General features: G+C 38.3%; 1 protein-coding gene across 10 annotated transcripts in view; it reads left to right on the plus strand.

The window, feature by feature from the left end:
* Positions 1-1,673: 1,673 nt before the first annotated feature.
* BCAS3 (BCAS3 microtubule associated cell migration factor) overlaps positions 1,674-25,173 on the plus strand; it is a 493,516-nt gene continuing 470,016 nt past the window's right edge. For 3 of the 10 annotated variants that reach the window (XM_053655033.1, XM_053655021.1, XM_053655041.1), the window contains exons 1-5: positions 2,139-2,209; positions 3,517-3,604; positions 6,251-6,305; positions 10,897-10,972; positions 21,564-21,670. In XM_053655033.1, the coding sequence (XP_053511008.1) occupies positions 3,534-3,604; positions 6,251-6,305; positions 10,897-10,972; positions 21,564-21,670 (309 nt within the window). In that variant the 5' untranslated portion in view covers positions 2,139-2,209; positions 3,517-3,533. Of the gene's footprint in view, positions 1,759-2,020; positions 2,105-2,138; positions 2,210-3,516; positions 3,605-6,250; positions 6,306-10,896; positions 10,973-21,563; positions 21,671-25,173 lie in introns of those variants that run through there. The other 7 variants (XM_053655006.1, XM_053655035.1, XM_053655011.1 and 4 more) reach the window with 6 other exon arrangements.

A 25,173-nucleotide genomic window follows, 5' to 3' on the forward strand; every position in this document is an offset into this window, starting at 1 on the left:
AATATAAAGTGACCTTAAAATTTGGTTTGCATATAGATAGTGCCCTGACACTTCCCTGGGGGCTTTAGGAGAAGCAATTTTAGTCGTTAGTAATTTAATATAATGGACATTGTAGCAACTGGAAGAACATAGAACTCTGGTTTGAACTCACTCTTCTACACTGACAATGAGTTTCCTAGCTGGGGTTGCTCAATCACTAGAACAGATTGTTGAAAGTTGTCTCAGGTCCCATTACTTTGAAATGGCTCAGGAACTGGCCATATGTGCTAAGCATTCACAAGTTACTTCCATTCAGAAAAGATCACCATAAATTTTATTTTCTATTTGAAGGCTCTTGAGAGAATCACACCATCTCTGCAGAGAAAAATAATTGGAGGACTTAGAATTAGCTCATTGGTTAATTAGTAATTAGTTAAATTGGAGAAATTTCTAGTTTGGAGAAATTTCTAACTGGTTGTTAGAATACTAAATTCATTTACTCCTATAAAAATCTATGAGGCTCATAATATTCTTTCTACAATCTATGAAGGATGAAACCAAGACAGAGAAATTCACCCCCAAATCAATGGCAACTATTTACTGGTTGAAAATGTGAAGCAATAATATTCATCTGACCAGTTTTCTCTTAAAGCCATTTCCATGATGATGAGACTCAATGATATTTTTTTATTTGAGTCACTCCGGACAAACAACAAATTTGAAGAAATAAAAAGTATCTGAAATAGAAACACAATGTGTAACTTGACCAGTGTTCGTCCTATCTTTAAATGCCATCACTCAGTTGCTCAAGCCTAAAACACAGGCATCATCCTTGATTCTATTTTTCTTCCACCTTACATCCAATGGATTATCAAGTTCTTTCAGGTCTGTTTTCCAAAATTGCGAAAATTCCGAAATTGTCTCAATTCCGAAATTGACGACTTTTCACCTCCACTTCTTGACTTCAGGGCTCAGTTTTAGACCGATCTCCCACTTGGTCAACTGAAAAATTAGCCTCCCTGCTTGATCCGCTGCTTCCACTCTTGTCCCCTCCCTCACAAAAGTTTATTTTCTGTTTAGTACATACAGGGATCTTTTAGAAATATAAGTACACCATCATGAAACCTCCTAGCTGAGAGTCCTCCAATAGATTCTCAACCAGAATAAAATTGAAGCTCCTTATACTTCTATAGAAGACCAAAGTCCAGCTGGCCACTGCTTACCTCCCTTAACTAGTCTTCCATCACCTTATAGTTAGTTCACTTTGCTTAAACCATAGTGTTTTTTCTCAAAATTCATTCCCTTCTCGGAGCCTTTGTTCAATAAATCGATAAAGATTATCTTTATTGTACAAAAATGTAACTGGCGAAACAGCACCGGTTAGATGTAGAGCTCTTCCTTACGACAGGCAGAAGCAGGGAAGGAAGGAATCAGGCGTGGTCCACAAATTTACAATGAATTGACAGGATTACTTGCCGCACCCCTCATTCACATCAACACCTCCTCGGCTACGAGACTGCTCACTACCTTCAGCTAGCTTGGACTCCCGGAAGGTAAACACATCTACGAAGGCGGGGCAGAAGGCGGGCTCCTTCTGGGTAAGTGGCCAGCTACAAGTGATTGGCAGCTGCCATGTCCACGTGCTTTGAGTTTGGAACCAGCTGTCGCGAGAATTCGATGTAAACAGACCAGTCCCGGGGTCCTTGGATTCCCAGCCTGAGACGCTCAGGTGAATTATACAAGAGTAAGCGACGTGGTGCTTTTGATAAAGCCGACGAGGTACTGTCTGCAGAGGAAAATAGATGTGTCCGTAATTCCTCCCCTCTTGCCCGGGATCACAACCGAACCCGACACCTCGGTTTTGTCCGAATTTACATACTGTTTTGTTTTTCCTGGAGCCCCAGCGGATTGGATAATTTCTGGAGGCGGGTTCGCCTCTTTTTTACTTGCTGGTTGGCGAAGCTGACCTCTAAGGGCGGTTCCCGGGTTTAGCCAGTTTGCTTCTGGGATTGGCCAAAATGGTAGTTCCGCTGAGGCGTGGTAGGAAGTGGTAGCTGTCAATCTCGAGGAGACTCCAAACAGTGAGCCTTGAGCTGGAGAACAGCGTTTACCGGCGGGGCGGCCGGTGAGAAGGCTGGAGGGGCTGTGGCTTTGGGAAGGCTTGGGGAGGACGAGGGCCGAGCAGCGTGAGGAGAAAGGGCTTGACCAGCAGGAATTCGGCGAGGGAGAGGTGTCGAAATTGAAGGGGGAGGGGAGGAAGCAAGGGCAAAGGGCCAGAGGGCGGCCGGGGGTAGCGGTGGCTCCGTGTTGGAGGTTAAGGGGTTAGCACTTTGCTAGTGTCTTTCAGGAGAGTGGGGCCTGAGCGACTGGCCAGGGTCGTCCTCTGGACTGGGCCCTCATAGGACAGACAGTTCTTGGGAGGGCTTTTTTTTTTTTCTTTTCGGGAATAAAGGGTGGTATAGAAATGAGAGGGCTGAGGGGCTGGAGTTGAAGGTATCCATTGAGGAAGGAGTTCCTGGGCTAGTTGGGGCAGAAGGTGTTTTGGTTGTAGCAGATGGGACTTATCATTTTGGAAGTTGTCAAATAAGGTGACAGAATGTACCTACTTAGAAGTGACGGTTTTAGGGGTTCACAAGATTAGTTCCAGGCTGTGGGCTCTCCTGAGCCCTGTAAGAGATATTTAGTATTCCTGTCAATTCTGCTTTACACCTTAACCAACTACACTCCATGCTCTTAAAACCTCCCCAGTGGGTCAGATGCTTATTACACGTTCAGAGGTCAGGATTCAGGGATCTGACAGGAAAGGATAAGGGGCTTCTAATGTCCTAAGTTTATTGCTTAGACTCTGGTTATTAGGTTTTAGTAGCAGGGAGTTAACAAAATCGATTTTAAAAGTCCTGCTTAAGTATGATCATGCAGTCTTTTTTCAGGAAGATATTGCATATGCCATTATGTTAGTTTCAGGTATACAACATAATGATTTGGTACTTGTATATTTTTGAGAAACTGATCACCACATTAATAAGTCTAGTTAACATCCATCACCACACATAGTTACAATATCCTTTCATACAGATCACCAGCAGTCTTGACTTGTATTACACTACTGTTCCATTTGGTCTTGAAATATTGTACCATGTGTATTTTCACTATCTCAGTATAAGATTTCAGTACATTTTAAAATTTTGGCTTTCAAAGGTAGTACATTTGTTTTCTGAAGTGCTCCTGTGCTAACTTCCCGTCCATGATCTAATTCTCTTACCTTTTTAATTTATGTTAACAGTAGATCAAAGGGTCAAGCAAGAGTCTTAGTTAGTTTTGTAGTTCTGAAGTTTGGTTCAAATAAAAAAAATCTCAGTAATTATACATTTTTCTTATCCCCTGCCTTTCCTTCTTTCTGGTGTCATAGGAATTGCTGGGAAAGTTTCCTTCATCTTAGGCATTTTTGATAAGGGATCTCTAGTGAGCAACCAAACCCCTTTTTCCCTACTGCCAGCAATACTGATCCATTTTTTCTAATTTTTGTTCTGGAAACAGGTTTTGTGAATGAAGCTATGGCTACAGATTCCCCCAGAAGACCCAGTCGCTGTACTGGTGGAGTCGTGGTTCGCCCCCAGGCTGTCACGTGAGCAGATTTCAGATAAACCTAAAAGCTGAAGAAAAGATAACTCAGAATAGTAATTAACTTTCAGGTTTCCTTTCTGAACAGTGATTACTTTTGTAGAATCTATTTAATTTTGGCTTCACAGGATGATAAATGTCATTGCCAAGGCCAAAGAAAAGGGTTAATTGGAGGGTCAAGTTGATGTGTTCAGCACATTTACAGACTACCTTGTAAAGCACTATGCTAAATCCTAAAGAGTAGTGTTTTTTCATACTTTTGTTTTAACAATGGGTTATTAAATCAATTTATTGGATTAGGATCATTATTTAGAAATGAAAGTAGAATGTAATAGAAAATATAGTTGAGAGTAAGTATTGTTTTGTGTAATACACAGATACATTCATATGTATATGTATGTTTACTAGGACGTGATTTAAAATGTATCTCATTCTAATGTCTCAGTCAGAAAGCTTCAAAGTCAATATAAAGAGTACATTTCTATATTATAAGCCTTTTTGACAAAGCATATGTATTTTCTAAAAGCATATCATCTAATGTGGTTTTAAGATATGTGTGCTTGAAATCACAATAATTAATAAAAAAGATGTTAGCAAAACAGTATGAGAATTTAGAGGGAGTATTTTAGTATTTTAAATCCAAAAAGTTTTTTTGAGAGGCTAACATTCATGGTATATTTCAAAGGCTGAATACTGTTTGGGCAGTTAGAATCAAGGGTACGTTTTAGCCAAAGGGAATAGACTGAGCAGATGTGAGCGAGGCAGGATATTTTCATAAATGAAATATAGAAAACTTAGCGTATTTGTAGAAGGTTGAGGTGGACAGTTACGACCCTAAATACCTGGCTATAGAGGTGAAACTTTTTTGCTTTTTAAAATATGCATAAGGGAATTATAACATTTTTGATTATTTCACTAGGGAAATTTAGCATATTACATAAAAATTGCTTTCTCAGACTATCAAAAGTTTATGTGTAATTTAATATTTTACTACAGTACTTTCTTTTTTTTTCCTCCTGCATTTCCCAAGGCTGTGTGTCTTTGTTAACTATGGACCATGGTAATAAGTTAGTAAGCATGTTTTTAGCTATGAGTTAGGTACTGTTTCACTCTTCATTATACAGATGAGGAGACTAAAGTAGAGAGGAATTAAGTAAATTATTCTTGGTAACAGCCAAGAAGGGTATTCAACATTTATTGTTTTATATTATATAATCCGTACTTTTTGTGGGTTTCTGAAAATTTATTTTTCTTTCTTTTTAATTGTTGTTTCAGTAGTTGTTTCCATTTTCCTGCTACCACTTTCCCCCACCCCACCCATTTCCAATTTTTGTGGGTTGTTTTTTTTTTTAAATCTTCATTAAGTACTTTTTAACAATGCTTGAGCATTTACTCCACACCTAAATACTGGCTTATAGGGGTTGTGGAGATAAAGGGTAAATATGAGAGATGGATTTCTTTCTGTAATAGAGTTTATCTACATAGTGCAGGAAACAGTACATAAGCAAAACAATTACAGGCTCTGGTCAGTGCAGCTGTAGTCGAGATGACAATGGGGAGTGTTACTTAAGGCTCCCAGGGTCAGCTTCTCTGAGGAAGTAACACTAGTTTGGGGGTCTGAAAGGGAAGGCAGGTTATGGAAAGGACTTGAGGTAGACAGCTGGCTGAGAGGTCCTGATTAAAAGAAGAGCTTGATGTAATCTAGTAATTGCAGTTGTATATGACTGAGGCAGAATAAATGAAGAGTGGCAGAAAAATGAGTTTGGAGAGGTAGGCCTAATCAAAAAAAATTTTTTTGTAGTTCTTATTAGTTTTGTAGGTATGTAAGATATATTTTAAAAATAGGATTTAGGATAACTCATCATTAAATGTAATTTTTAAAAAAAGATTTTATTTATTTATTTTTAAAGAGAGGGGAAGGGAAGGAGAAAGAGGGAAATGTCAATGTGTGGTTGCCTCTCTAGTGCCCCGCCTACTGGGGACCTGGATGGAAACCCAATCATGCGCCCTGGTTGGGAATTGAACCAGCGACCCTTTGGTCACAGGCCCATGCTCAATCCACTGAGCTACACCAACCAGGGCTATTTTCTTAAATGTAATTGTTCACATCTCTGTGGAATGAATTTGATTTGGTATTTTGAAGATTTTTTTCTCCATTTGCAGATATCCATATACTTCCCTTTTAAAATACCTTAGTGTTCTTGTACATTTTAATATTCTCGCATGTCTTATCTATGGCAGAAGTTCCCTGTAGAAAAATGCAGATTCATTTTTCTGTGTACACATAAGGGACTAAGTTCATAACGAGTTTAAAGATAAGGTCACTAAAGACCAAATCATCAGCAACAGTTTTTCTTGTTCTAACTGAGGCATTCTGCTCTGACTTAAGAGGAAGGTCCTGCCTTAGCCAAGTCTTATGTCATCTCTCTTCAAGTATGAGTTAGAAGGCATCTATATCAAACTAATGCTAAAAAATGTTGACATCTCATTTGCACTTAACATACAGTGAAACTATCAGATTATATGAGTTGGTCTTTTTTCTCCCTTTTAAAAAATACTATGAGCGACTTTCTCAGGGCTTACAGAAAGAGCTTTTCCATGTTTGCCTTAATCTGTCATGATAAATTTTATCCAATTCACCCCTTTACAGGGAGCAGTCCTACATGGAAAGCGTTGTGACTTTTCTACAGGATGTTGTGCCACAGGTAGGTATCTGTGTTTTCAGAAACAGTAGGTTTTACCATTGTCCAGAGAGCCTCTGAAATGTTCTGTTTCCTAAACTTGATACTGATATCATCAACTTCAAATTGACTTGATGTTTCAGCATCCTGGACATTGGCATGGTGGAACTATACTTGTTATTTATTAGATATGCCTTAGTTTTGTGCCGACAGTGGCTCGATTATTATTCTTTAGGACTTGCTCTCCTAAGAGGAGTCAGGTGAGAGGTGGGACTTGGGACTCTCTAGCTGAGTTCTGTTTCCAAAATCTTCCTTTTGTCCTAGTTAAATGTTGCTTGTCTGACATGACACAAGCAATGTATGCTTTGCATTTCATTAACTAGATATTATGTTAACTAAATACTCTAGTGAGCACAAAGCTACGTCTCTTTCATATTGAGCAGTATTTTTATGCCTTGTTACTCTAACCTATGAGAGAGTAAACCCCTTACCCTGCCCTCTACATACGTGTGAAATGAAGAATGAGAGCTAGCCTTCTAGAATCATCTCTAGTGCACTGTTGCCATACTTAACGTATGTCTCACTTGGCACACGTGTTAAAAATAATAATTTCCAGGCTTCTCTTCCAGAGAGTTTGATTGAGTGGAATTGAGGTGGCATCTAGTAACGTGTGTCTTTAGGAAGAATCTCAGATGGTCCTTATGAAACAGTAGCTTTGGGAAGCGCTGTTTAGTGGAACTGTGGAAGTAGAAGGTTTCTGTTTTCTCTGACTGCTAATGTGTATATAATTGCACCGTTCAAAGAGAACATTCATAGACCCAGTGTCTCAGTTTTATGAGGGAGTCCTAGGAAACACTAGAATCTAGATTTCAGTTGTATTAAATAGTATTCATCAAGTACCAAGGAATGTTGGTATTTCTTTATTATGTTCAGTCAATTTTAATGAAAACAGGTCACAAGGACAAGGTCTGCAGATCTGCAGGTCATGTAAGGAGAAACACATGCTTTTCTTTCTTTAGGAGCTTGATTAGTAAGGGAAGTCAAATTTCTTGAAACAACCAGAGGCAATAGGAACAGATCAGTTAGTGTTACACATGGTAGCACGGAGTGAGTATTTAAGTGCAAAGGGAATAGATAGAAAAGAAAGAGTGAAAGAGTTAAGTCCCAAAGGTCATTGTAAGAAGCATCAATGGAAATAGATGGAAAGGTTGTGTATTTGATGTCGAGGGAAGCTAGTTAGCGGGTGTAGTAGGCAACAGGGTCGTTGTGGCTGGAGAGCATTTTCTGTTCTGCAGAGAACACTAGACGTAGGTCTCCTATGACTGCTCCTTTCTCGACCCTGAGCCCTGGCATGAGGCTAGTTCCGAGGAAGGACATTTAAAAAATTTTGTAGTTTGCCTTCCCCTAGAGTGCCTCTTCATCAAATTTTTACAAAGGTACCTTTCGTGCTAGTGGAACCCTGCATAGCAAGCAGTTCTGGTTGCTGAAGGAGAAAGGCCATGGGCAGGGGCTTTGAGGGAGTGGTTAGAGTCTTTAAGAGTTAGAATTTCATTCAAGAAATTTATGTTATGCAAGTCATTATTCTAGTTACTGTGGAAAGAAAGCAAAAATTCAGGCAGCATACATTTATTTGAGCACCTGTTACGGACCTGGCACTGTCTCAAGTTGAGGGGATACTTTGTGCCCATCCTTAAGGCTTCCTGGTCTAGTGCAGAGTTGGCAAACTGTTTCTGTAAAAAACTAGATAGGATGAGCTTTTGCAGTTCACATAATCTCTGTAGAAACTACACAGCACTGCTTACTTTGTAAAGCAAAGGGCATGGCTATATTAAAATAAAACTTTATGGGCACAGGTGGTAGGCCAGATTTTGGTAACTCATGGTCTTTTTTTTAAGTTTCAATTTTATTTTTAATTATAATTTACATTCAGTATTATTGCATGTGAGTCTTAGTGTACAGCATAGTTTTTTATATGTTTAATCCAGAATCCCCAATTGGTACTTGGTGGTCACACATTTGGAAAATATTTTTTCTGAAGATATCACATTCCACCTCCTGCTGTATTCTTGGAATCATCAAATTCATGGAGCCTGGAAATTATTTTTGGGCATCTCTAAATACTTCCCAAAGGGAGTAAAGGTTTCAGACCGGGGATCAGCTAAATAGAGTGAATTCCCGTTGTGTTTAAGAGATGTCATCAATGGCTGGTGGAAGCCCTTAGCTATGCCCTTTGGTCTAATAATTGTACTTGTGAAAAGTCATTAAAATAATTTAACAAAGAAAAAGTTAAAGCTCAGATTTTTTCATTTTTGAAAATTTAACATTTTTAGTGTAAAAAATTGTATTCAGCCCAAATGTCAAAAGCAGCCAAGAAAATTATGATATATTGTGCCTATAGAGCAATTTGCTGTTATTATACTTTTGACAGCAGTACACGATGGAAGTTTTTCATTGCATTGAAAAAATAAAACAACACATCTACAGTGATCCTAGCTGTGTCTTTTTTAATTTGATTTATTTTTTTGAGAAAGGTAAAGGGAGAGAGAAAGAGAGGGAGAGAAACATCAATATGTGGTTGCCTCTCACGTGTCCCCCACTGGGGACCTGACCTGGAACCCAGGCATGTGCCCTGACTGGGAATCGAACCAGCGACCCTTTGATTCTCAGGCCTGCACTCAATCCATTGAACCACACCAGCCAGGCCCCTAGTTGCGTCTTTTAAAATTCAACAATAACTTATGAATGTGTAAAGGTGTTAGAAACCAAATAAAGAATAAAAGGAGAAATAAGCAAACCCTGTCAGTAATGGAGTAAAAGTTTTGACTGAAGAGCCTGAGGTAGGAAAAAAGAAGTTGTCCTAAATGTAATGTGGTGTCTTAGCTTGGATCCTGGACCAGAGAAAGAATATTAGTGGAAGAACTGGTGAAATCCAATAAAGTCTCAGGCTAAATGAATAATAATGCATCAATTAGTTTCATAGTTTCAGCAAATGTGCCATGGTAAGGTGAGATTTGGTTAGATTACATAGTTCACATTAGAGGAATTAGGGGGATCTGGTTGAGGTGTAAATGAGAACTTTCTGTACTGTGTTTAGTAATCTAAAATTATTCCAGAGTAAAAAGTTTTATTTTCAAAAAAGAGAGTTTTTAAGGATGAGAAGAGTGAGACCAAAGGAGAAGGATGGGGAGATAAAGTTGATGGCGATGATGATAATGATGAGGTGGCTGAAGATAAAGTTGGTGGTAGTGTGGATTTTTCTCTTTAAAGGATTGACTGCCATATACATGTCTCACTTCTTTTTTTATTTTAAAGACAATTGAAATCACAAGATTTTTTTTGTGTGTGCGTATGGTAAATCTGCTATTGAAGTAACTATCTTTTAATAGTATTTTCTATGGCCATTAACTTTGTTTGATAAGTACAGGGGTTATAATTGGCATGGAAACTTAAATCAGGTCATGTATAACACAAATTATATATGGGATGGTAGTCTTTTTATGCTTTTGACATAACTTATATTAACTAATAGTTCTCTGAACTGAGAACCCCCTTTTTTGACATTCTAAATGCTTGTAAGTACATATAATCTTTAAAAATTTTTAAATAAAAACACGTGCTTTGAGTCCTGATGGGTACTCTTGACACTTTTCCTATGACTTCAGTGCAATTTTATGTTTATGTCTGTTACCCTTGCAGGCTTGTAGGAACTAGCTAATAGGTTGAATCTAGAAGCCGGGTCAGAGACTGAAAAAGTAACGCCTTATTTCCCACCCCCAACACTGACGCATGCCCTTCAGCTGGAGAACTGGAGGCAAGCAGAAAGTAGTACTCCCCCGTGTTTTGTGACTACAAACAAGTGAATTTATTTTTGTATTTTTGTGCTATATTTCTGAGCCTAGAAGAGAAAAACAAATAAAGCTTTTAATTGTTTTATGATTTAGGAAAATGAGGTATTATGCATATGTTACCTCTTTTATTATAATGTCAGTAAGTACATTAAAACTATTTTTTAGTTACAGTTGACATTCAGTATTTATTAGTTTCAGCTTGGTGGTTAGACAATTATATAATGTATGAAGTGATCGCTGTGCCTCCCCACCCCCCGATAATTCTAGTGCCCAGCTGGTGCCATACATGATTATTACAGTATTATTGACTATATTCCTTATGCTGTAAGAAATACTTTTGACCATTCTGGGTAGAGTGTAATTGCCTGATCGTAAATACATGGATACTAAATAGATACCTGTGGTGGTTTTGTTTCTTTCTTAAGCTTTCCTATTTGTTGACCAGTATAGAGGATGATTTAATTTTTTGAGCACCTTCGAATTATAGTGATGCTTCTGAGTAGACTAGGATCATTCTATTTTAGGTTTCTGCAGTTCCTTAGTAGGCTAAACCCCCCCTTTGTTTGACCAAGGTAAGTTATCAAACCCCTGGATAACTTTCTTTGGCAATAAAAGTATTACAAAATGTACTAGTTTCCAAGATGTAGGATTGGTGAAATTTTATGGAGGGATAAATTTAGCTTTATATAAGTTACTCTTTGTTGTGAACATCTGTAATATCAGAGCTGTGAAATATTTTTATTCAAACATTTCTGTTTACTATACAGGCTTACAGTGGAACACCTCTAACAGAAGAAAAGGAGAAAATAGTCTGGGTCAGATTTGAAAATGCAGATTTAAATGGTATGGTTTTAACTTTTTGGGACATACGAATTGAATGTTTGCTTGAGGTTGACCTGATTCCAACAAAGAAACCTTTCTTGAGTCAGATTCATTTCTCTTTCACTAACATTTTAGTTTTCAAAGTAAATTTATATTTAATTTAAAAAGTAGCATAATCACACTATAGAAGCTTCATTAGAACTAATAGCGTACTATACAAGTAATTGTAACATATATACCTAACCTTAAACTTTAAGTCCAACTGAGAAGGGGTTGCCTTTCGTCTGTTTCCTGGGCTACCATATCTGCCTTCTTCTGGCCGAGTTTGGGAGGCACTGGTGAGAAACTGAATGGGAGGATGGGACAGAGGGAATAGAATTATTCCCTCATTTCCTCTGTGGTTCTAGGTTCCCCTGGGCAACTCTACCACCAGTGCAGTTCCTACTGTGTCTTCCTAGCCTAGGGGTGGTAATGACTTCCTACTGTTGCTAATCCAGTAGGTTGCCTTATAGTTCCCTTTTTTGGCTTCTCAGCTAACCAGTGGTCTGTATTGAATTCCCAATATAAATACACTGAATTGTTTTAATTTTCTGGTTGGACCTTGATTTGTCTCCTCTAGACTTTTCAGATGTAATGCCATATTTTCCTTTATTTTTTTAACATTTTTTTTATTATGCCATTACATTTGTTCTATTCCCCCCCTCCATTCCCCTCCATCCTGCACACCCCTCTCCCACCATTCCCCCCCTTTAGTTCATGAACACGTGTCTCAAGTTCTTTAGATTCTGTATTTTCCCTACTATTCTTACCCTCCCCCCTATCTATTTTCTATCTACTGTCTGTGCTACTTATTTTCTGTACCTTCTCCCCCCTTCTCCTTCTCCCACTCCCCTGTTGCATATTTTCCTTTAAAAGCTACTCTCTAGGATAAGAGAGGTTAAGTATTGTTTTTGCAAATTGGTTTCTTTTAAATTTTGGATTCTCTGTCAGTTGGTTCATTCAAATAATGACAACTTGTTGGGCCTTCTTTACAGGGAAGAAAACATTCATTTGTAGGGGTGATTGTGATATATAAACTTTTCCTACTGTATTTCTTTTAGAAGTCTTACCATATTTTTAATTTTTATTTTGTGACTCAGATTTCATTGTTTACTAGCATATTCTTCCTTTTCCTTCTAATAACTATCATACAGTGTTTGAATTGAAGTCTGCTACGGTGATTGCTCTCTGTTTCTTCAACAGTCCTGGGGGCTTCTCCTTTTCTGTCTGAAAATATAAAGTGCCTCCAGGTTGCATCCTGTTTGATGTGTCACGGTTAGGGCGGGGCTTGGGTCCTCCTCGGGATCTCCATTTCTAATCAGTGTGTTAAGTTTGGCGGTTGTTAAGTAGGCATCACTATTTTTGGAGTTCATCAGAGAGTGGGGCAAAGGCCCTTTGTATCATGATCACTGTTCTGTTCCTCTTTTCCAGCTGTCTGATTTATTCCTAAGCTTGTTATTCTAAAGGTGCCATATAGAAAGAGACACAGCCAAAGCAGTTTAATATCCTGACATTTTTCTATCACATTCCCTAAAAGTGTGCATATAGTTTGAGTCTCAAAACACATCAGGTTATCCACTTGGTTTGCTATACTAAAACAAGAAGTGCCAAGTCTCTGATTTATGAGGGGAAATTTTTAGGACCCCCTAGTCTTACAGACTTGGCCGGTTTTAATATCAAGTTCTAGTACTAAACTTAGGTATTGATTTTTATATTCAACATTTCTTACTTCAGTTGCAAGTGATTGGTTTAAAGTAATCTAAAAATTTTTTTAAATTGTGGTAAAATGCACATAAAGTTTATCAACCTAACCATTTTTAAACGTACAATTTAGTATTCTTTAGTAAGTCCTCACTTAGCATTGTTGATAGGTTCTTTGAAATAAGGTGGGACAAAGTATAACAAAACCAATTTTACCCTAGGCTTGATTGATATGAATGAGTTAATTTCCTACAGTATCTCATCAACACTATAATGAAATGACATTGAATGAAACTTATTATTCGAGGACCTACTGTACATTGACATTATTATGCCACCAACCTCTAGGACTCTTCATCTTGTAAAACTGAAATTCTATACCCGTTAACAACTCCACATTTGATTCCCACTAGCCCCTGACAACCACAGTTCTACTTTATGTCTGTGAATTTGATTACCCAAGGTGCCTCGTGAGTGGTACCATACAGTCTTTGTCTCTACATGACTGGCTCATTTCACTTCGAATAATGTCCTCAGGGTCATTCATGTTGTAGCATGTGTGGAAATTTTCTTTTTAAGGCTGTATAGCACAGTTTGTTTATCCATTCATCTCTCAGTGGTCATTTGGGTTGCATCCCCCTTTTGGCTTAGTGAAGGATGCTGCTGTTAACACGGGTGTACAGCTATCTCTTCGAGTGCCTGCTTTCAATTCTTTTTGAGTATATACCCATAAATGCAATTGTTGGCTCATAAGATAATTGTTTTTAGTTTTTTTTGAGGAACTGCCATATTGTTTTCATGGGGAAATTTTTTTTTTAACCTCCTCATATCGCTTGTGTGGACATAGGAAGCATCCAAAGCTATAGAGAACTTTTAAAAAAGATTTTATTTATTTATTTTTAGTGAGAGTGGAAAGAGGGAGAAAGAGAGGGAGAGAAACATCAATGTGTAAGAGATACATCAATTGGTTGTCCCTCCAACGCCCCTGGCTGGGGACCTGGCCCGAAACCCAGGCATGTGCCCCGACTGGGAATCACACCAAAGACCTTTAGGTTTGCAGGCTGGCACTCAGTCCATTGAGCCATACCAGCCAGGGCAAAGCTGTAGAGAATTATTATAACAGTTTATTTGAGTTGGGGAGTAAGATCTCAGATTCTTTAGAGAATAAGTTCTACAGCTTCTTTAATGCATTTGAAATTAAGGAGGATTACATGAATGCAGGAACAAGGCAGGGATTGTATTGTAGGATATTTAATGAGGTTTTGTGTTCTCTTGAGGGTGGTCACCCTTTAGAAGGAGGATTCTGAAAGGAGGCATTTCAAGCCTAGATGTGTAGGAACAATGGACAAGGCTTGCTTAAGGCAAAGGCACGCCTTTTACTAAAGAAGTTTTAAGCCTGGGGTGTGACTGTGACCTGCCCATATAGGGATTTATGACCAGATCGCCCTGTGAGGTTACTTTTCATGGAACTCCCTTTTTCATTCACATTGGGAAAGGATAGTGGCTTGATACTTCTTCCACTGCTTGTCACTTCTTCCTGAATTCTTGCTAGTTTTGTGTGTGTGATCAGGGAAGAAATAGTGTTCTTTGTAGAATCAAGAATGCTCAGTCTGGGTCACCTTCTGGTTGTTGAAATAGTTGGAGTAGCCAAGAATGTAGTACTAGAATTGGCTCATTCTAGAATTGGTAATGTGCTTATCTTTCTGCTTGATGTGTGTGTGTGTAGGGGGGTGGGCAGGGTTAAGGTCAGTTACCAGAAAAGGGGGAGGTATAGAGTTGGAAAATGTATGAAGTATATAGAGATGATACTTCAAGGTACTGCTGCTCTGGTGTGCTTTTTCCACCATTACAACTAATTACTAGACATTTTCACTTAAATGTCCCCAAAGTGCCTCATAGTCTTAGTCCTTTTCCTATCTATGTCCCCTTATAAGCTGTGCTTCAACTCCACTTGCCTTTCAGATCATTGGAGGCACAGAACTTTTCATGCCTTGGGATCTTTGTACAGAGAGCCTTTTGGCTGAAACATTCTTTTTTGCCTTAATCTTTTTTTCACCTATTAACATCTACTAGAAATGATTGCTCAGGTATTAGACTGGGTATTGGCAGTATGCTGCTGCCATTAGTACATGTCTAGAATACAGAAGAAGCTGGTTTGGAAGGAAAGATTTAATTTTACTTTACACCTAGATTTTTAAGGTAAGCAGAAGACCTAGTATTCCTTCCTCCTCTTCCCAATTTGTAAACATTTTTCCAAGGAGGGAGAGTGGAGTAAGTGAAGTGTCAGGGAAGGTTCACAGATAACTTATGACCAGACAAGGTTTTGAAGGGTGGGTGAATTGAAGGAGAACATCGTAGTTGGCCCAAAACACAAAGGAGTGTAACCTGTCTCCATAGGAAAGACTGTAAAGGCCACATTGATGGATGAAATAAGAAAAAGAAACCAGTAAAGGAGACAAGGATCAGTTATAGATAGAGTAGCCAGTGATGATGGTATGATCAAGGATATATAAATTTTAAGAAAAGTCAACAAATAAGGGTTACTTAAAACCATAACAATTCTGAAGGGTAATACAAAGTTTTCACGAAGAATTTTGAAGAAGAATAATGGAAATCTACTGTATACTACCATCCAGAGGAAGAAAAACAGCCCAAGTGACTGAGCATAATCTAAATGAACAGAAATGACGCCCTGGCTGGTGTGGCTCGGTGGACTGAGCGCCAGCCTGCAAACCTAATGGTGGCAGGTTCTGTTCCCAGCCAGGGCACATGCCTGGGTTGCAGGTGGGTCCCTAGCAGCAGGTATGCGAGAGGCAACCACACTCCCTCTCTTTCTCCTTCCCTTCTCCTCTGTCTAGAAATAAATACATACAATCTTTAAAAAAGAAAAAGAAGTGAGATTTTGTTCATACAGTGACCCTAGGGGTTTTATATGTGGCCTTTAAGCCCTTCTAGAAGTAACAGCCTGTGATCAAAGTGGTAGTTGCAGTAGAAAGAGTCGGATCATGCATGTATCAGGAGTTCTTCAGTTTCCCTTCAGCTCTGAGTGTGTTATACCTAGTTTGTACTTGTCAGTGATAAAGTGGAATCGGTTCCAGCTCTGAATAGAGAAAACAGTGTTGTTGTGTGTCAGGTCAGATGATGTATACACCGAAGGACTCTGAAAATTATAAAAAAACATTAAATGTTAGATACAAAGAGGATTAATGTTGCTCTAGGAAAATAAGTTTATAATGAATTTTGCTGGAAATACTGTAGAATCATGTGTTATTAACTTTATGTTAGTGCATTTCTATAAAAAGAAAATCAGCATTAAAAATGATTAATTATAAGCTATTTTAAAGATTTTTATCTTATTGGGCAACAGGAAGTCAGTAATGTAGAGGATGGAGGTGAGGAGGCATGTCATTATTTGTGTTTTAAAGCGAGCAGTCTGACTAGAATGGGTGAGAAGCTATTTTTGCTTTTGGAATAGGGTGGGAAGGGTGGTCTTGTAAGAAGAGTGCTGTTTAGGAAGACAGGGATTAGTATTAGATTTATTGCTAGGGGAAAGGAAGAAGGTACTTCCTGACCTTACTATTTACCAAAAGAGAATCCTGGAACCCTGGAAGATCGGGATTGGGGAGAAAAATCATGATTTTTGAGTGGAATTTGCTGTGCTATTGAGACACCCAAAACCCCATTTTGAAGAAGTCACTAGCAGATACTAACTGAAGCAGTGGGATCACCTAAGGGAGGATACACTGTGAGAAGATAAGGGAGTTTAGGAATTGTCAAGGTAAGAAAGGTCCAAACCTGTAGAGAATATGAGTTTATTTGAGCCAAACTAACAATCACCGGGAAGCAAAATCTCAATGGACCGAGATATTGCTCTGGAAAATGGCAGTTTTACCACTTATTTTATACTTAGAATCTCTTTGGTGATAAATTAGGGAGGCGGTAGAAAGCTAAATGGAGAAGTCTCTGAGATTGGAATAAAAGTAAAAGGAATAGAGAAGTACTTTATTGTTATCTGTTAACAACTCACAGTTAAAGAGATAACAATGACAATGATGGGTTCTGCATCTCTGGCTCTGGTGGGAGGTTGTGTCCCAGGGGCCTGGAAATAGGGGATTACTCCACATTCCCAAGATCTGTTGTGCAGAGGGAGAAGGACAACAGACAAAGGTAAAGATTGACCTTTGTCACGGAAGATACTGGCCTAGCACAGGGCTGCTTGCTTGGAGTTTCAATTTCAGACCATCCTGTGTGGTTAATTTTGGTCTCTGAGTTTGTAAACCCTCTATGAAGGCCTCCCCTGAGCTTGTCATGTTTAATGTGTAGTCCCTTTTTTGTTCACAGGATTAGTTTTGAAAAATAACTCAAATATTTAATGACTTGATAGAAAAGGGGGAACCTGCAGAGTGACTAGAGAGATGTGAGGAAAATGAGAAGTTTATGCCCGGGAAATGAAGGGAAATTATTTTAAGGAGAAAACGGTGAGCATTGGTCATAGCTGCTGAATAGTCTAATACAATATGCTTGAAAAACATGTTGGATACAACAGTGTCAAAAATATAAAATTCAGCTGAGTGAATTGCTTTAAGTGATTCGTGAATTGGACAGAATCTCTTTCAGCAACTTGAAGGGCTCGTACAAAATGGAAGGTTTTTATAGAAAGAAGGGTGGGTAAGGGAGCTATTAACAAAAGATAAGGAAGGGTTATTTTGGGGCCAGGCATCTTTTCTTTGGAAGAGAGTTAGGGATGAGTGTTTATTATACAGATTGCCTCTTTCTATGTGGGGTGGGGCTTGGAGAGGGCCCTTCTGACAGATTACTGGTGCAGGACAATAAAATTCCAATCTGATATGTTTCTGGGAGTGGTTGAAAATGCAGTTAAGTCAGGTATTTGGTCTAGCTTTGGTTTCAGGCTTTTAGCATTGAATGGTGCCATTTTGGGCTGTGGTTTTCTCTTTTAACAACAACTTGGAGGTTGTTGGTCACTTGGGAGGAATGTTAAGCGCAGAAACCATCCTGAAATATATTTTGAGTGGGTGAGAAGTGAAAATGGATGATAGTGAACAACTCAATCAGGGAATTTAACTTTTAGGAGGGGAGAATGATGAAGGCAAATAAAAGGAGAAGGGTATTATCTCCTTAACTCATGATGTTTAAAAACCTTATTTATTGTGCAAGTATATCATGGTAAGTAGCACAAAAGTATAGCTCAGTGAATGAATTTTTACAAATCCAACACCCATGTAACCATCACCCAAGGCAGGGTGTCCAACCTTTTGGCATCTCTGAGCTACACTGGAAGAAGGGTTGTCTTGGGCCACACATTAAATACACAAACGCTAATGAAAACTGATGAGCAAAAAAAAGTTCTGTGCATAATTTTTGTGCTGACACCACAGATAAGCAAAAATGTCCTCACATAATAACCCTTTTTGCAATATCCCTTTTGATAATCTTTTAAAATCCTCAAGCCAAAATAATATTAGAACAGCAACTTGAAGGGCTTGTACAAAATGGAAGGTTTTTAGAACAATCCTTATAGAACAAAAGTAAAGTTACCAAGTAAAAGGGAAAAACAAATGTAAGAGAAAAAAATTATGCTAATTTTATTTAATATTTTATGCAATAAATTAACTTTAATGGGAAAAAACATCCTCAAGCTCTGGGTGGTGTGGCGCAGTGAATTGAGTGCCACCCTGCGAATCAGGGTTGCTGGTTTGATTCCCAGTCATGGCACACGCCTGGGTTGTGGGCCAGGTCCCTGGTGGGGAGTGTGCGAGAGGCAACCACACATTGATGTTTCTCTCCCTGTCTCCCTCCTTTCCCCTCTCTCTAGGAATAAATGAACAAAATCTTTTTTTTTAAAGATTTTATTTATTTTAGAGGGGAAGGGAGGGAGAAAGAGAGGAAGAGAAACATCAATATGGTTGTCTCTTGAACGCCCCCTACTGGGGACCCGACCTCGCCTACAACCCAGGCATGTGCCCTGATTGGGAATTGAGCCAGCGACCCTTTGGTTTGCAGGCCAGCACTCAATCTACTGAGCCATACCAGCCAGGGCTAAATAAAATCTTTTAAAAAAAATTTAAAAAATTGTTGAGCAGGACCCAAGTTGGTGATCACTAATATAGAAAATGTACATATCTAAGTAATGAAAGTTATTATAAAACTTAGTAATAACACTAAAGTAATGTTTTAAGTAAATTTATGATTTGGTGTTGGGCCCCATTCATGGCCATCCTGGGCTGTAAGCAGCCTGCGGGCCATGGGTTAGGAACCCCTGACCTAGGGTAAGAAATAGAATATTGCTAACTGCCTAGTGATTTTGAATTGCATATAGATAGAATTATTCAGTATATAGTCTTTTCTGTTTGGCTTATTTTGCTTATTGTGCCTGTGAGGTTCATTCATATTACGGTGTATAGTAGTAGTTCATTCTTTTTTCTGTGCTGAATAGTATTTCAGTGTAGCAGTATAACCCTGTGCTTGTCCATTCTGTGGATACACATTTTGATTGATTGCAGCTTTTGGCTCTTGTCAGATAATCTTGCTATGAATATTCCTGTGCGTGTCTCTTAGTGTGTGTGTATGTGCCCATGCTTGTAATGAGTATGTATAGTTAGAGTGGAAGTGCTTGGCCCCACGGTGTGGTGTCTTCAACTTCAGTGTGTTGTCAAACTGTGTTCCAAAGTGGTTGTAGTAATTAACATTCAACCAGCAGTGAATAAGCAACCCATTTGCTCCACATCCTCTCATCACGTGGTTTTTGTCGTTGTGGTTTTAATTAGCATTTCTTTGATTACAACAGATGAGGTTGAGCCACTTTTTATGTTTACTAATCATTTGACTGTCTTCATGTCTTTTTCATGTCTCTTGCCTAGTTTTCTAATGACTTATCTTTCATATTGGTTTTCAATTGTTCCATGGCAGGGTGGGCCCTGTGGGGCTGTGCTCCTTGCAGGCCTCCCATGCGGCGGCTTGCCTTTCCAGTCTTGTGGTCTGTGTGACTCGTGATTAACAGAAGTTCTTCATTGTAATGTAAGAGATAATGCAGTAGAATTTGCCAACCTCTTATGTTAAAGAGTTTATGTGTGTGTACATCCTGCTAAGAAATCTTTCCCTGTACTGTGATCATGAAAATACTTTTCTGTATTATATTTTATACTTTAATTTTACATATGCCATTTATATCTAAAATCTACTGGTACTGATTGGTTTGAAAAATTTAAAATATAGGAGGCACTTCCGCATCTTTAAATGCTCTTTAGGAATTGAAGATAGAAAGAATGATTGGGGAAAAAGGCTCCTGAGAAGGTGGTGGAGGATGGAATCCAAAGCACAGATGGAGGGATTTGCTTTAGACAGAAGGAAAGACAACTCTTGGTAATAGGATGGAAGGTGGGGAGGCTGTTACACATTGGTCTTTGGTAGCAGGAAGTTTCTAGTTTTCCTTTGCAAGATAAAACAGTACCTGTGAGTGAGGAGAGAGTGGGTGGAGTGAGGGCTTGAATAAAGTTTAAGAAAGTCACTGAAGAAATTGTAGGATAAGTTCTAGAAACAGAATAAATATGTTGTGCAGTTTTGAGGGTCCAGTTGAGATTTGTGGAGATTGTTTAATTTATAGTGGTACCAATTCTGTCTCACTGAGTTTTATGTGTCAGTTCTTGGCCTCCATGGACATAGGGTATTGGGTAGTTGGGTTCATCTAGGATTGGGGTTTTGCTATTTAGGTGCCATGCAGAGATCCCACACAAAGGGAAAGGAGAATGTAGATTATTGACAGAGATTACTGAGATGATCGATCTAAGAATATAAGAAGGGAGGAGAATTTAAGACTAGTCTAAAGGGAGAAAGCAGGGGTGTCAATGAACTGGAGTCCTTTTTTTGTTTGTTTGTTTTTAAAGATTTTATTTATTTACCTTTAGAGAGGGGGAAGGGAAGGAGAGGGAGAGAAACATTGACGTGTAAAAGATACATTGATTAGTTGCCTCTTGTATCCCTACAGCTGGAACCTGGCCCACAACCCAGGCATGTGTCCTGGTCGGGCAATCAGACCAGCGACCTTTCAGTTCACAGGCTGGGGTACAGTTGACTGAGCCACACCAGCCAGGGCTGAACAGGAGTCTTTTTTTTTGAACTGGAGTCTTAATAAAGTCAAAGAGTGAATCATAATGGAAGACAAAGTTGTGATCTGAGAATAGGATCCTAGAAATAGTAATTTCTGAGGTGCAATTGTTTTGTTCAATAAGAATATCTTATAATACTGATTATATAACTGGTGCTTAATATAAATTGGTGCAAGTTGGACTTCCGCCAAGTTGGAGGCATAGGTGGAGACACTGTGCCTTCTCTCATAAATTGGTGCAAGTTGGAAAAGTTGATTACACAAGTACACATAATTATTTTGTAGGGGACTGTGTACATAGTGTCTGCAGACATCAAGATTCAATTCCTTTACATACAGGAGCATAAATTTTCTTCCATTGCTAAATTTACAAATATTAGAAATTCTAGATGATTGTACTTCTCAGGATTATATTTATTTAATTTTGGTACAGTATTTCATTTTTGTTTGTTATTTATAGGTGGTTTTGTTTCTGATATTAATATTCCCTAGTTCTCTAGTGAGAGTTTGATTTTTTAAAATCTTGTGCTGATGATTATAGGAACTCTTTAAATGAAAAACTACTATTTTCATGATTTCAACTTCCGGTTCAACTGTCTTTTAAATGATGTCTTCCAAATACTTCTGCACTTATTTTTTTATTGAGAAACAATTAAAACAATTGTAGCAGTAATGGCATTAATGAAGAGTGTTGCTTTCTTGACTGACTTTGTGTCTTTCTAATTTCTCTGTTACTTAATTCTAATGTAGACACATCAAGAAATCTGGAATTTCATGAAATACACAGCACTGGAAATGAGCCGCCTTTGCTGATTATGATTGGCTACAGTGATGGAATGCAGGTCTGGAGCATCCCTGTGAGTATGAAGATGGTTGATTTCCTAAAATGTAATACTTTCCAGCATGCCAGCTGAATTGAAATCTGGTGATACTTTCAGAAAGATCTTCTCCATTTGTTTCACAATAGTTGGTCAAGATATTGCTGTGGGTGCCACACCATACAAGGCACAAGGAATAAGGGGCATGTGGGAAATCAGAGAAGCTGTAAATGGTTTGTGAAGTGGGCCAGGAATTGTGGGAATCACTTGACAGCCAGGTCTCATTTTTTGTCATGGTAACTCTATTGAGTAGGTATTGTTCTCCCCCCTACCATTATATAGATGATTAAACAGGCTTACAGAGGGCTTTCTTTGAACATTAGCAATCATTATAAAAAATGTTTTGAATTAGTTAAAACATTCACTCCATATAACATTCAGGAGATACACTTGTAAAAGGGTAAAAGTCTCCCTCCCACTCTTGTTCCCCTTTTCCCCTACCTTGAGACAACCAGATTTTCTAGTTTCTCATGTATCTTACAGCTATATTTTATGCAAAAATATATACATAATTTTATTTCTCCCACTACACTCTTTCCTAACAGATGGTAGCATATTAGTTTGTACCTTGCTCTTTTTTACTCATAAAGTCAGTATTCCAAGAGTTGTTTTATTGAAGTTTTTAGCTGCATATAATCTATTTGGAGTTCCTTAATTTATGTATCTTTTTCCCTATTGTTGAAAACTATAAATGTACTTAAAAAAATTAGAAACTATAATGTAATATGTGAACTTGAACATAGGCTATTTTATATCTGTATATCTGTGTAGGGTAAATTCCAGTTTTGATAAATGTTTCAAATTGCCAAATATAATCCCAGTTTGGCTTTAAAACCCTACATGTTCCTCTTGGGGATGATCAAAAATAAACTGTCCGTCCTAAAAGAGGCAGAGGCTTGGTTGAGTCACAGCTCAGTGCAGTGTAGTAGGGATTGCATACTTCGTCTTGTAGGTATTTACATTCTGGTTTTGGGCATGGCCTAAATATGGCACCTCCTCAGTGGATGGGGGTGGGGTGGTACAGGCAGGGACTTCTGTGGTTCTTTTGCAGTTGGAGGTTTGGGGCCAATAGGATTTTAATTTGTGCCTTTAGTAAATGCATTCACTAAACTTCTTTGAAGCCCCTTGTGTGTGTGTTACAGCTGGAATCCCCCCCACCTTTTTTTACATTGTTGTTCTTTTGGGTAATATCATTACTTCTTAAAATATTTATAAGCAAATATATGTTGCCACAAATTATGGAAATCAGGATATTTTTGAGTGCAGGATTTTGGCTTCAGTGGTGTAAGGATTTAAGCGACCAGCATGTTGGGCTTCATAGTTCTTTTAACATTTGAAGTAAGATATTATTATCCTTTGATCAGTCACTTGTGATGAATTTTAGTCTTCTATTTAATCATGTAATTATATGGCATATTATTAAGTATTGAATATTTAGCATGTGGGGTTTTGTATTTTTAGTTTTTAAAGATTGGCTTTGTTTTGCAAAGGTAGAAGATTCCTGCTGGTATGGCATGGAATTAGTGTCCTCTTGCTTTAGCCTTTTGGAATGTGTAGTTGACATTTTTCAAGGCCCTGAAATATTCTTTGTAATTTAAGTACTATGCCAAAGGCATGGATAAAGGACTTGAAATCTAGCAGTGGTTTTTGACATTTTTTTTTCTTCCTGCCAAGAGAACTATTTCTATGTTGTGATCAGAGGAATAGATTCTGTAAACATATAACTTTCTTATTAAGAGAGACTGCATTTTGATTCATTACACTATTTGTTGACGGACTTCAAAGCAAAGAGGAATCCCAAGCTTTAACAAGAAGGTTGAACCTCGTGTGCTTAGGGGTATCGACTGGATTGAGCACATTCCTTTGGTGGTGCTCAGGCTGCCCACTTGTGTTGGTTATAATTAGAGCCATCACTTTTAATGGTTGCAAAGGTAACTTGTATTTAGCTATGAGTAACTTAAAGGTTTTCTGAGTAATTTAAATCACTTTTAAAAAAATTATTGATTTTAGAGAGAGGAAGGGAGGGAGAAAGAGCATTGAGGAGAGGGGAGAGAGAGAGAGAGAGATCGAGATTTGTTGTTCCATTTATTTGTGCATTTATTCATTGCTTCTTGTACGTACCCTGACCAGAGATTGAATCCACAACCTTGGCATATCAGGACGACACTCTAACCAAATGAGCAACCCATCCAGGGCCTAAATTACTTCTTTAAAGTAGTTCTTATGCCCAGATTGTATTTAGTGAGACTCGAATAATCTATTTCTCATGGATACTGCAGTAGTATAGCCCTATGAGGACTGTCTTAAAAATTAGGGTGTGTTGTTGGAAAACAAGCTCCTTGTGTTGCATGGACTGAGCTCTTCCTGTGTTCAAAGAGCTTTATGTATATATTATCTCATCCACTGTACACTGCGAGGCAGAAGTTACCCTGTTTTACAGGTGGTAAGGTCACACAGCTTGTAAGAGGTAGAATTGGCATTCAAACTCAATTCTGTCTGACTTCAAATTCGGAGTACCTGATCTAAGGTACTTCCCAAATGTGATCGCAGAAGTTATGTCATGTAGGTAGTTAGACAGTTTTAGTTTTCATCGGAAAAGGTTATGATGTACCTTCAAAGATTCATCTTTTATAGGCTACTGTGGTTGTTATCCATTACTTTAATCAAACCCTTCTGAAACTTGTTTATCACTAGTCAGTTATTCACTAAGCATTTAAGTGTTCCCATGTGCCAGACAGTGGGGAGCCAATGTCGGTCAACCTAGAAGTGATCCTGGCTCTTAGGGATCTTTGTAGACCATAAATCCTATGCACTTTCTTTAAATTTAATTTAATTTATTGGGGTGATATTGTTTAATAGAATTATATAGGTTTCAGATATACAGTTGTATAAGATGTCATTTGTATTGGGTTGACCAAAAAGTTTGTTTAGTGGTTTTCCATAAAATAAAAGAAATTTTTTTCATTTTTACCAATAACTTGATTGATTTGGATATTTTGAGTATGTTGGTATCTCCTGCATGGCATAACATTTCTCAATTAAAGTCTTGATTTGATCACTATCAACTTCAACTGGTCTGCTCATCTGTGGAGCATCATCCAGTGAGAAATCTCCAGCATGAAACTTCACAAACCACTTTTGACACATTTGATCAGTCACAGCACCTTCTCTATACACTGCACAAATCTTTTTTTGTGTTTCAGTTGCATTTTTACCTTTCTTGATATAATAAAACATAATGTACTGAAAATGTAGCTTATTTTCTTCCATCTTTAGTATTAAAATGGCTGCACAAAAATTCAGCAATTTTGATGTTTTTAAAAAAGGTTTTATTTATTTGTGTTTAGAGAGGGAAGGGAAGGAGAAAGAGAGGGAGAGAAATATCAGTGCGTGGTTGCCTTTTGCTCATCTCCTACCGGGGACCTGACCTGCAACCAAGGCATGTGCCCTGACTGGAAATCAAACCGGTGACCCCTTGGTTG

Source organism: Artibeus jamaicensis, unplaced genomic scaffold (assembly GCF_021234435.1).
Source record: "Artibeus jamaicensis isolate MK-2021 breed Jamaican fruit bat unplaced genomic scaffold, CSHL_Jam_final contig_1998, whole genome shotgun sequence".
Taxonomy (NCBI): domain Eukaryota; kingdom Metazoa; phylum Chordata; class Mammalia; order Chiroptera; family Phyllostomidae; genus Artibeus; species Artibeus jamaicensis.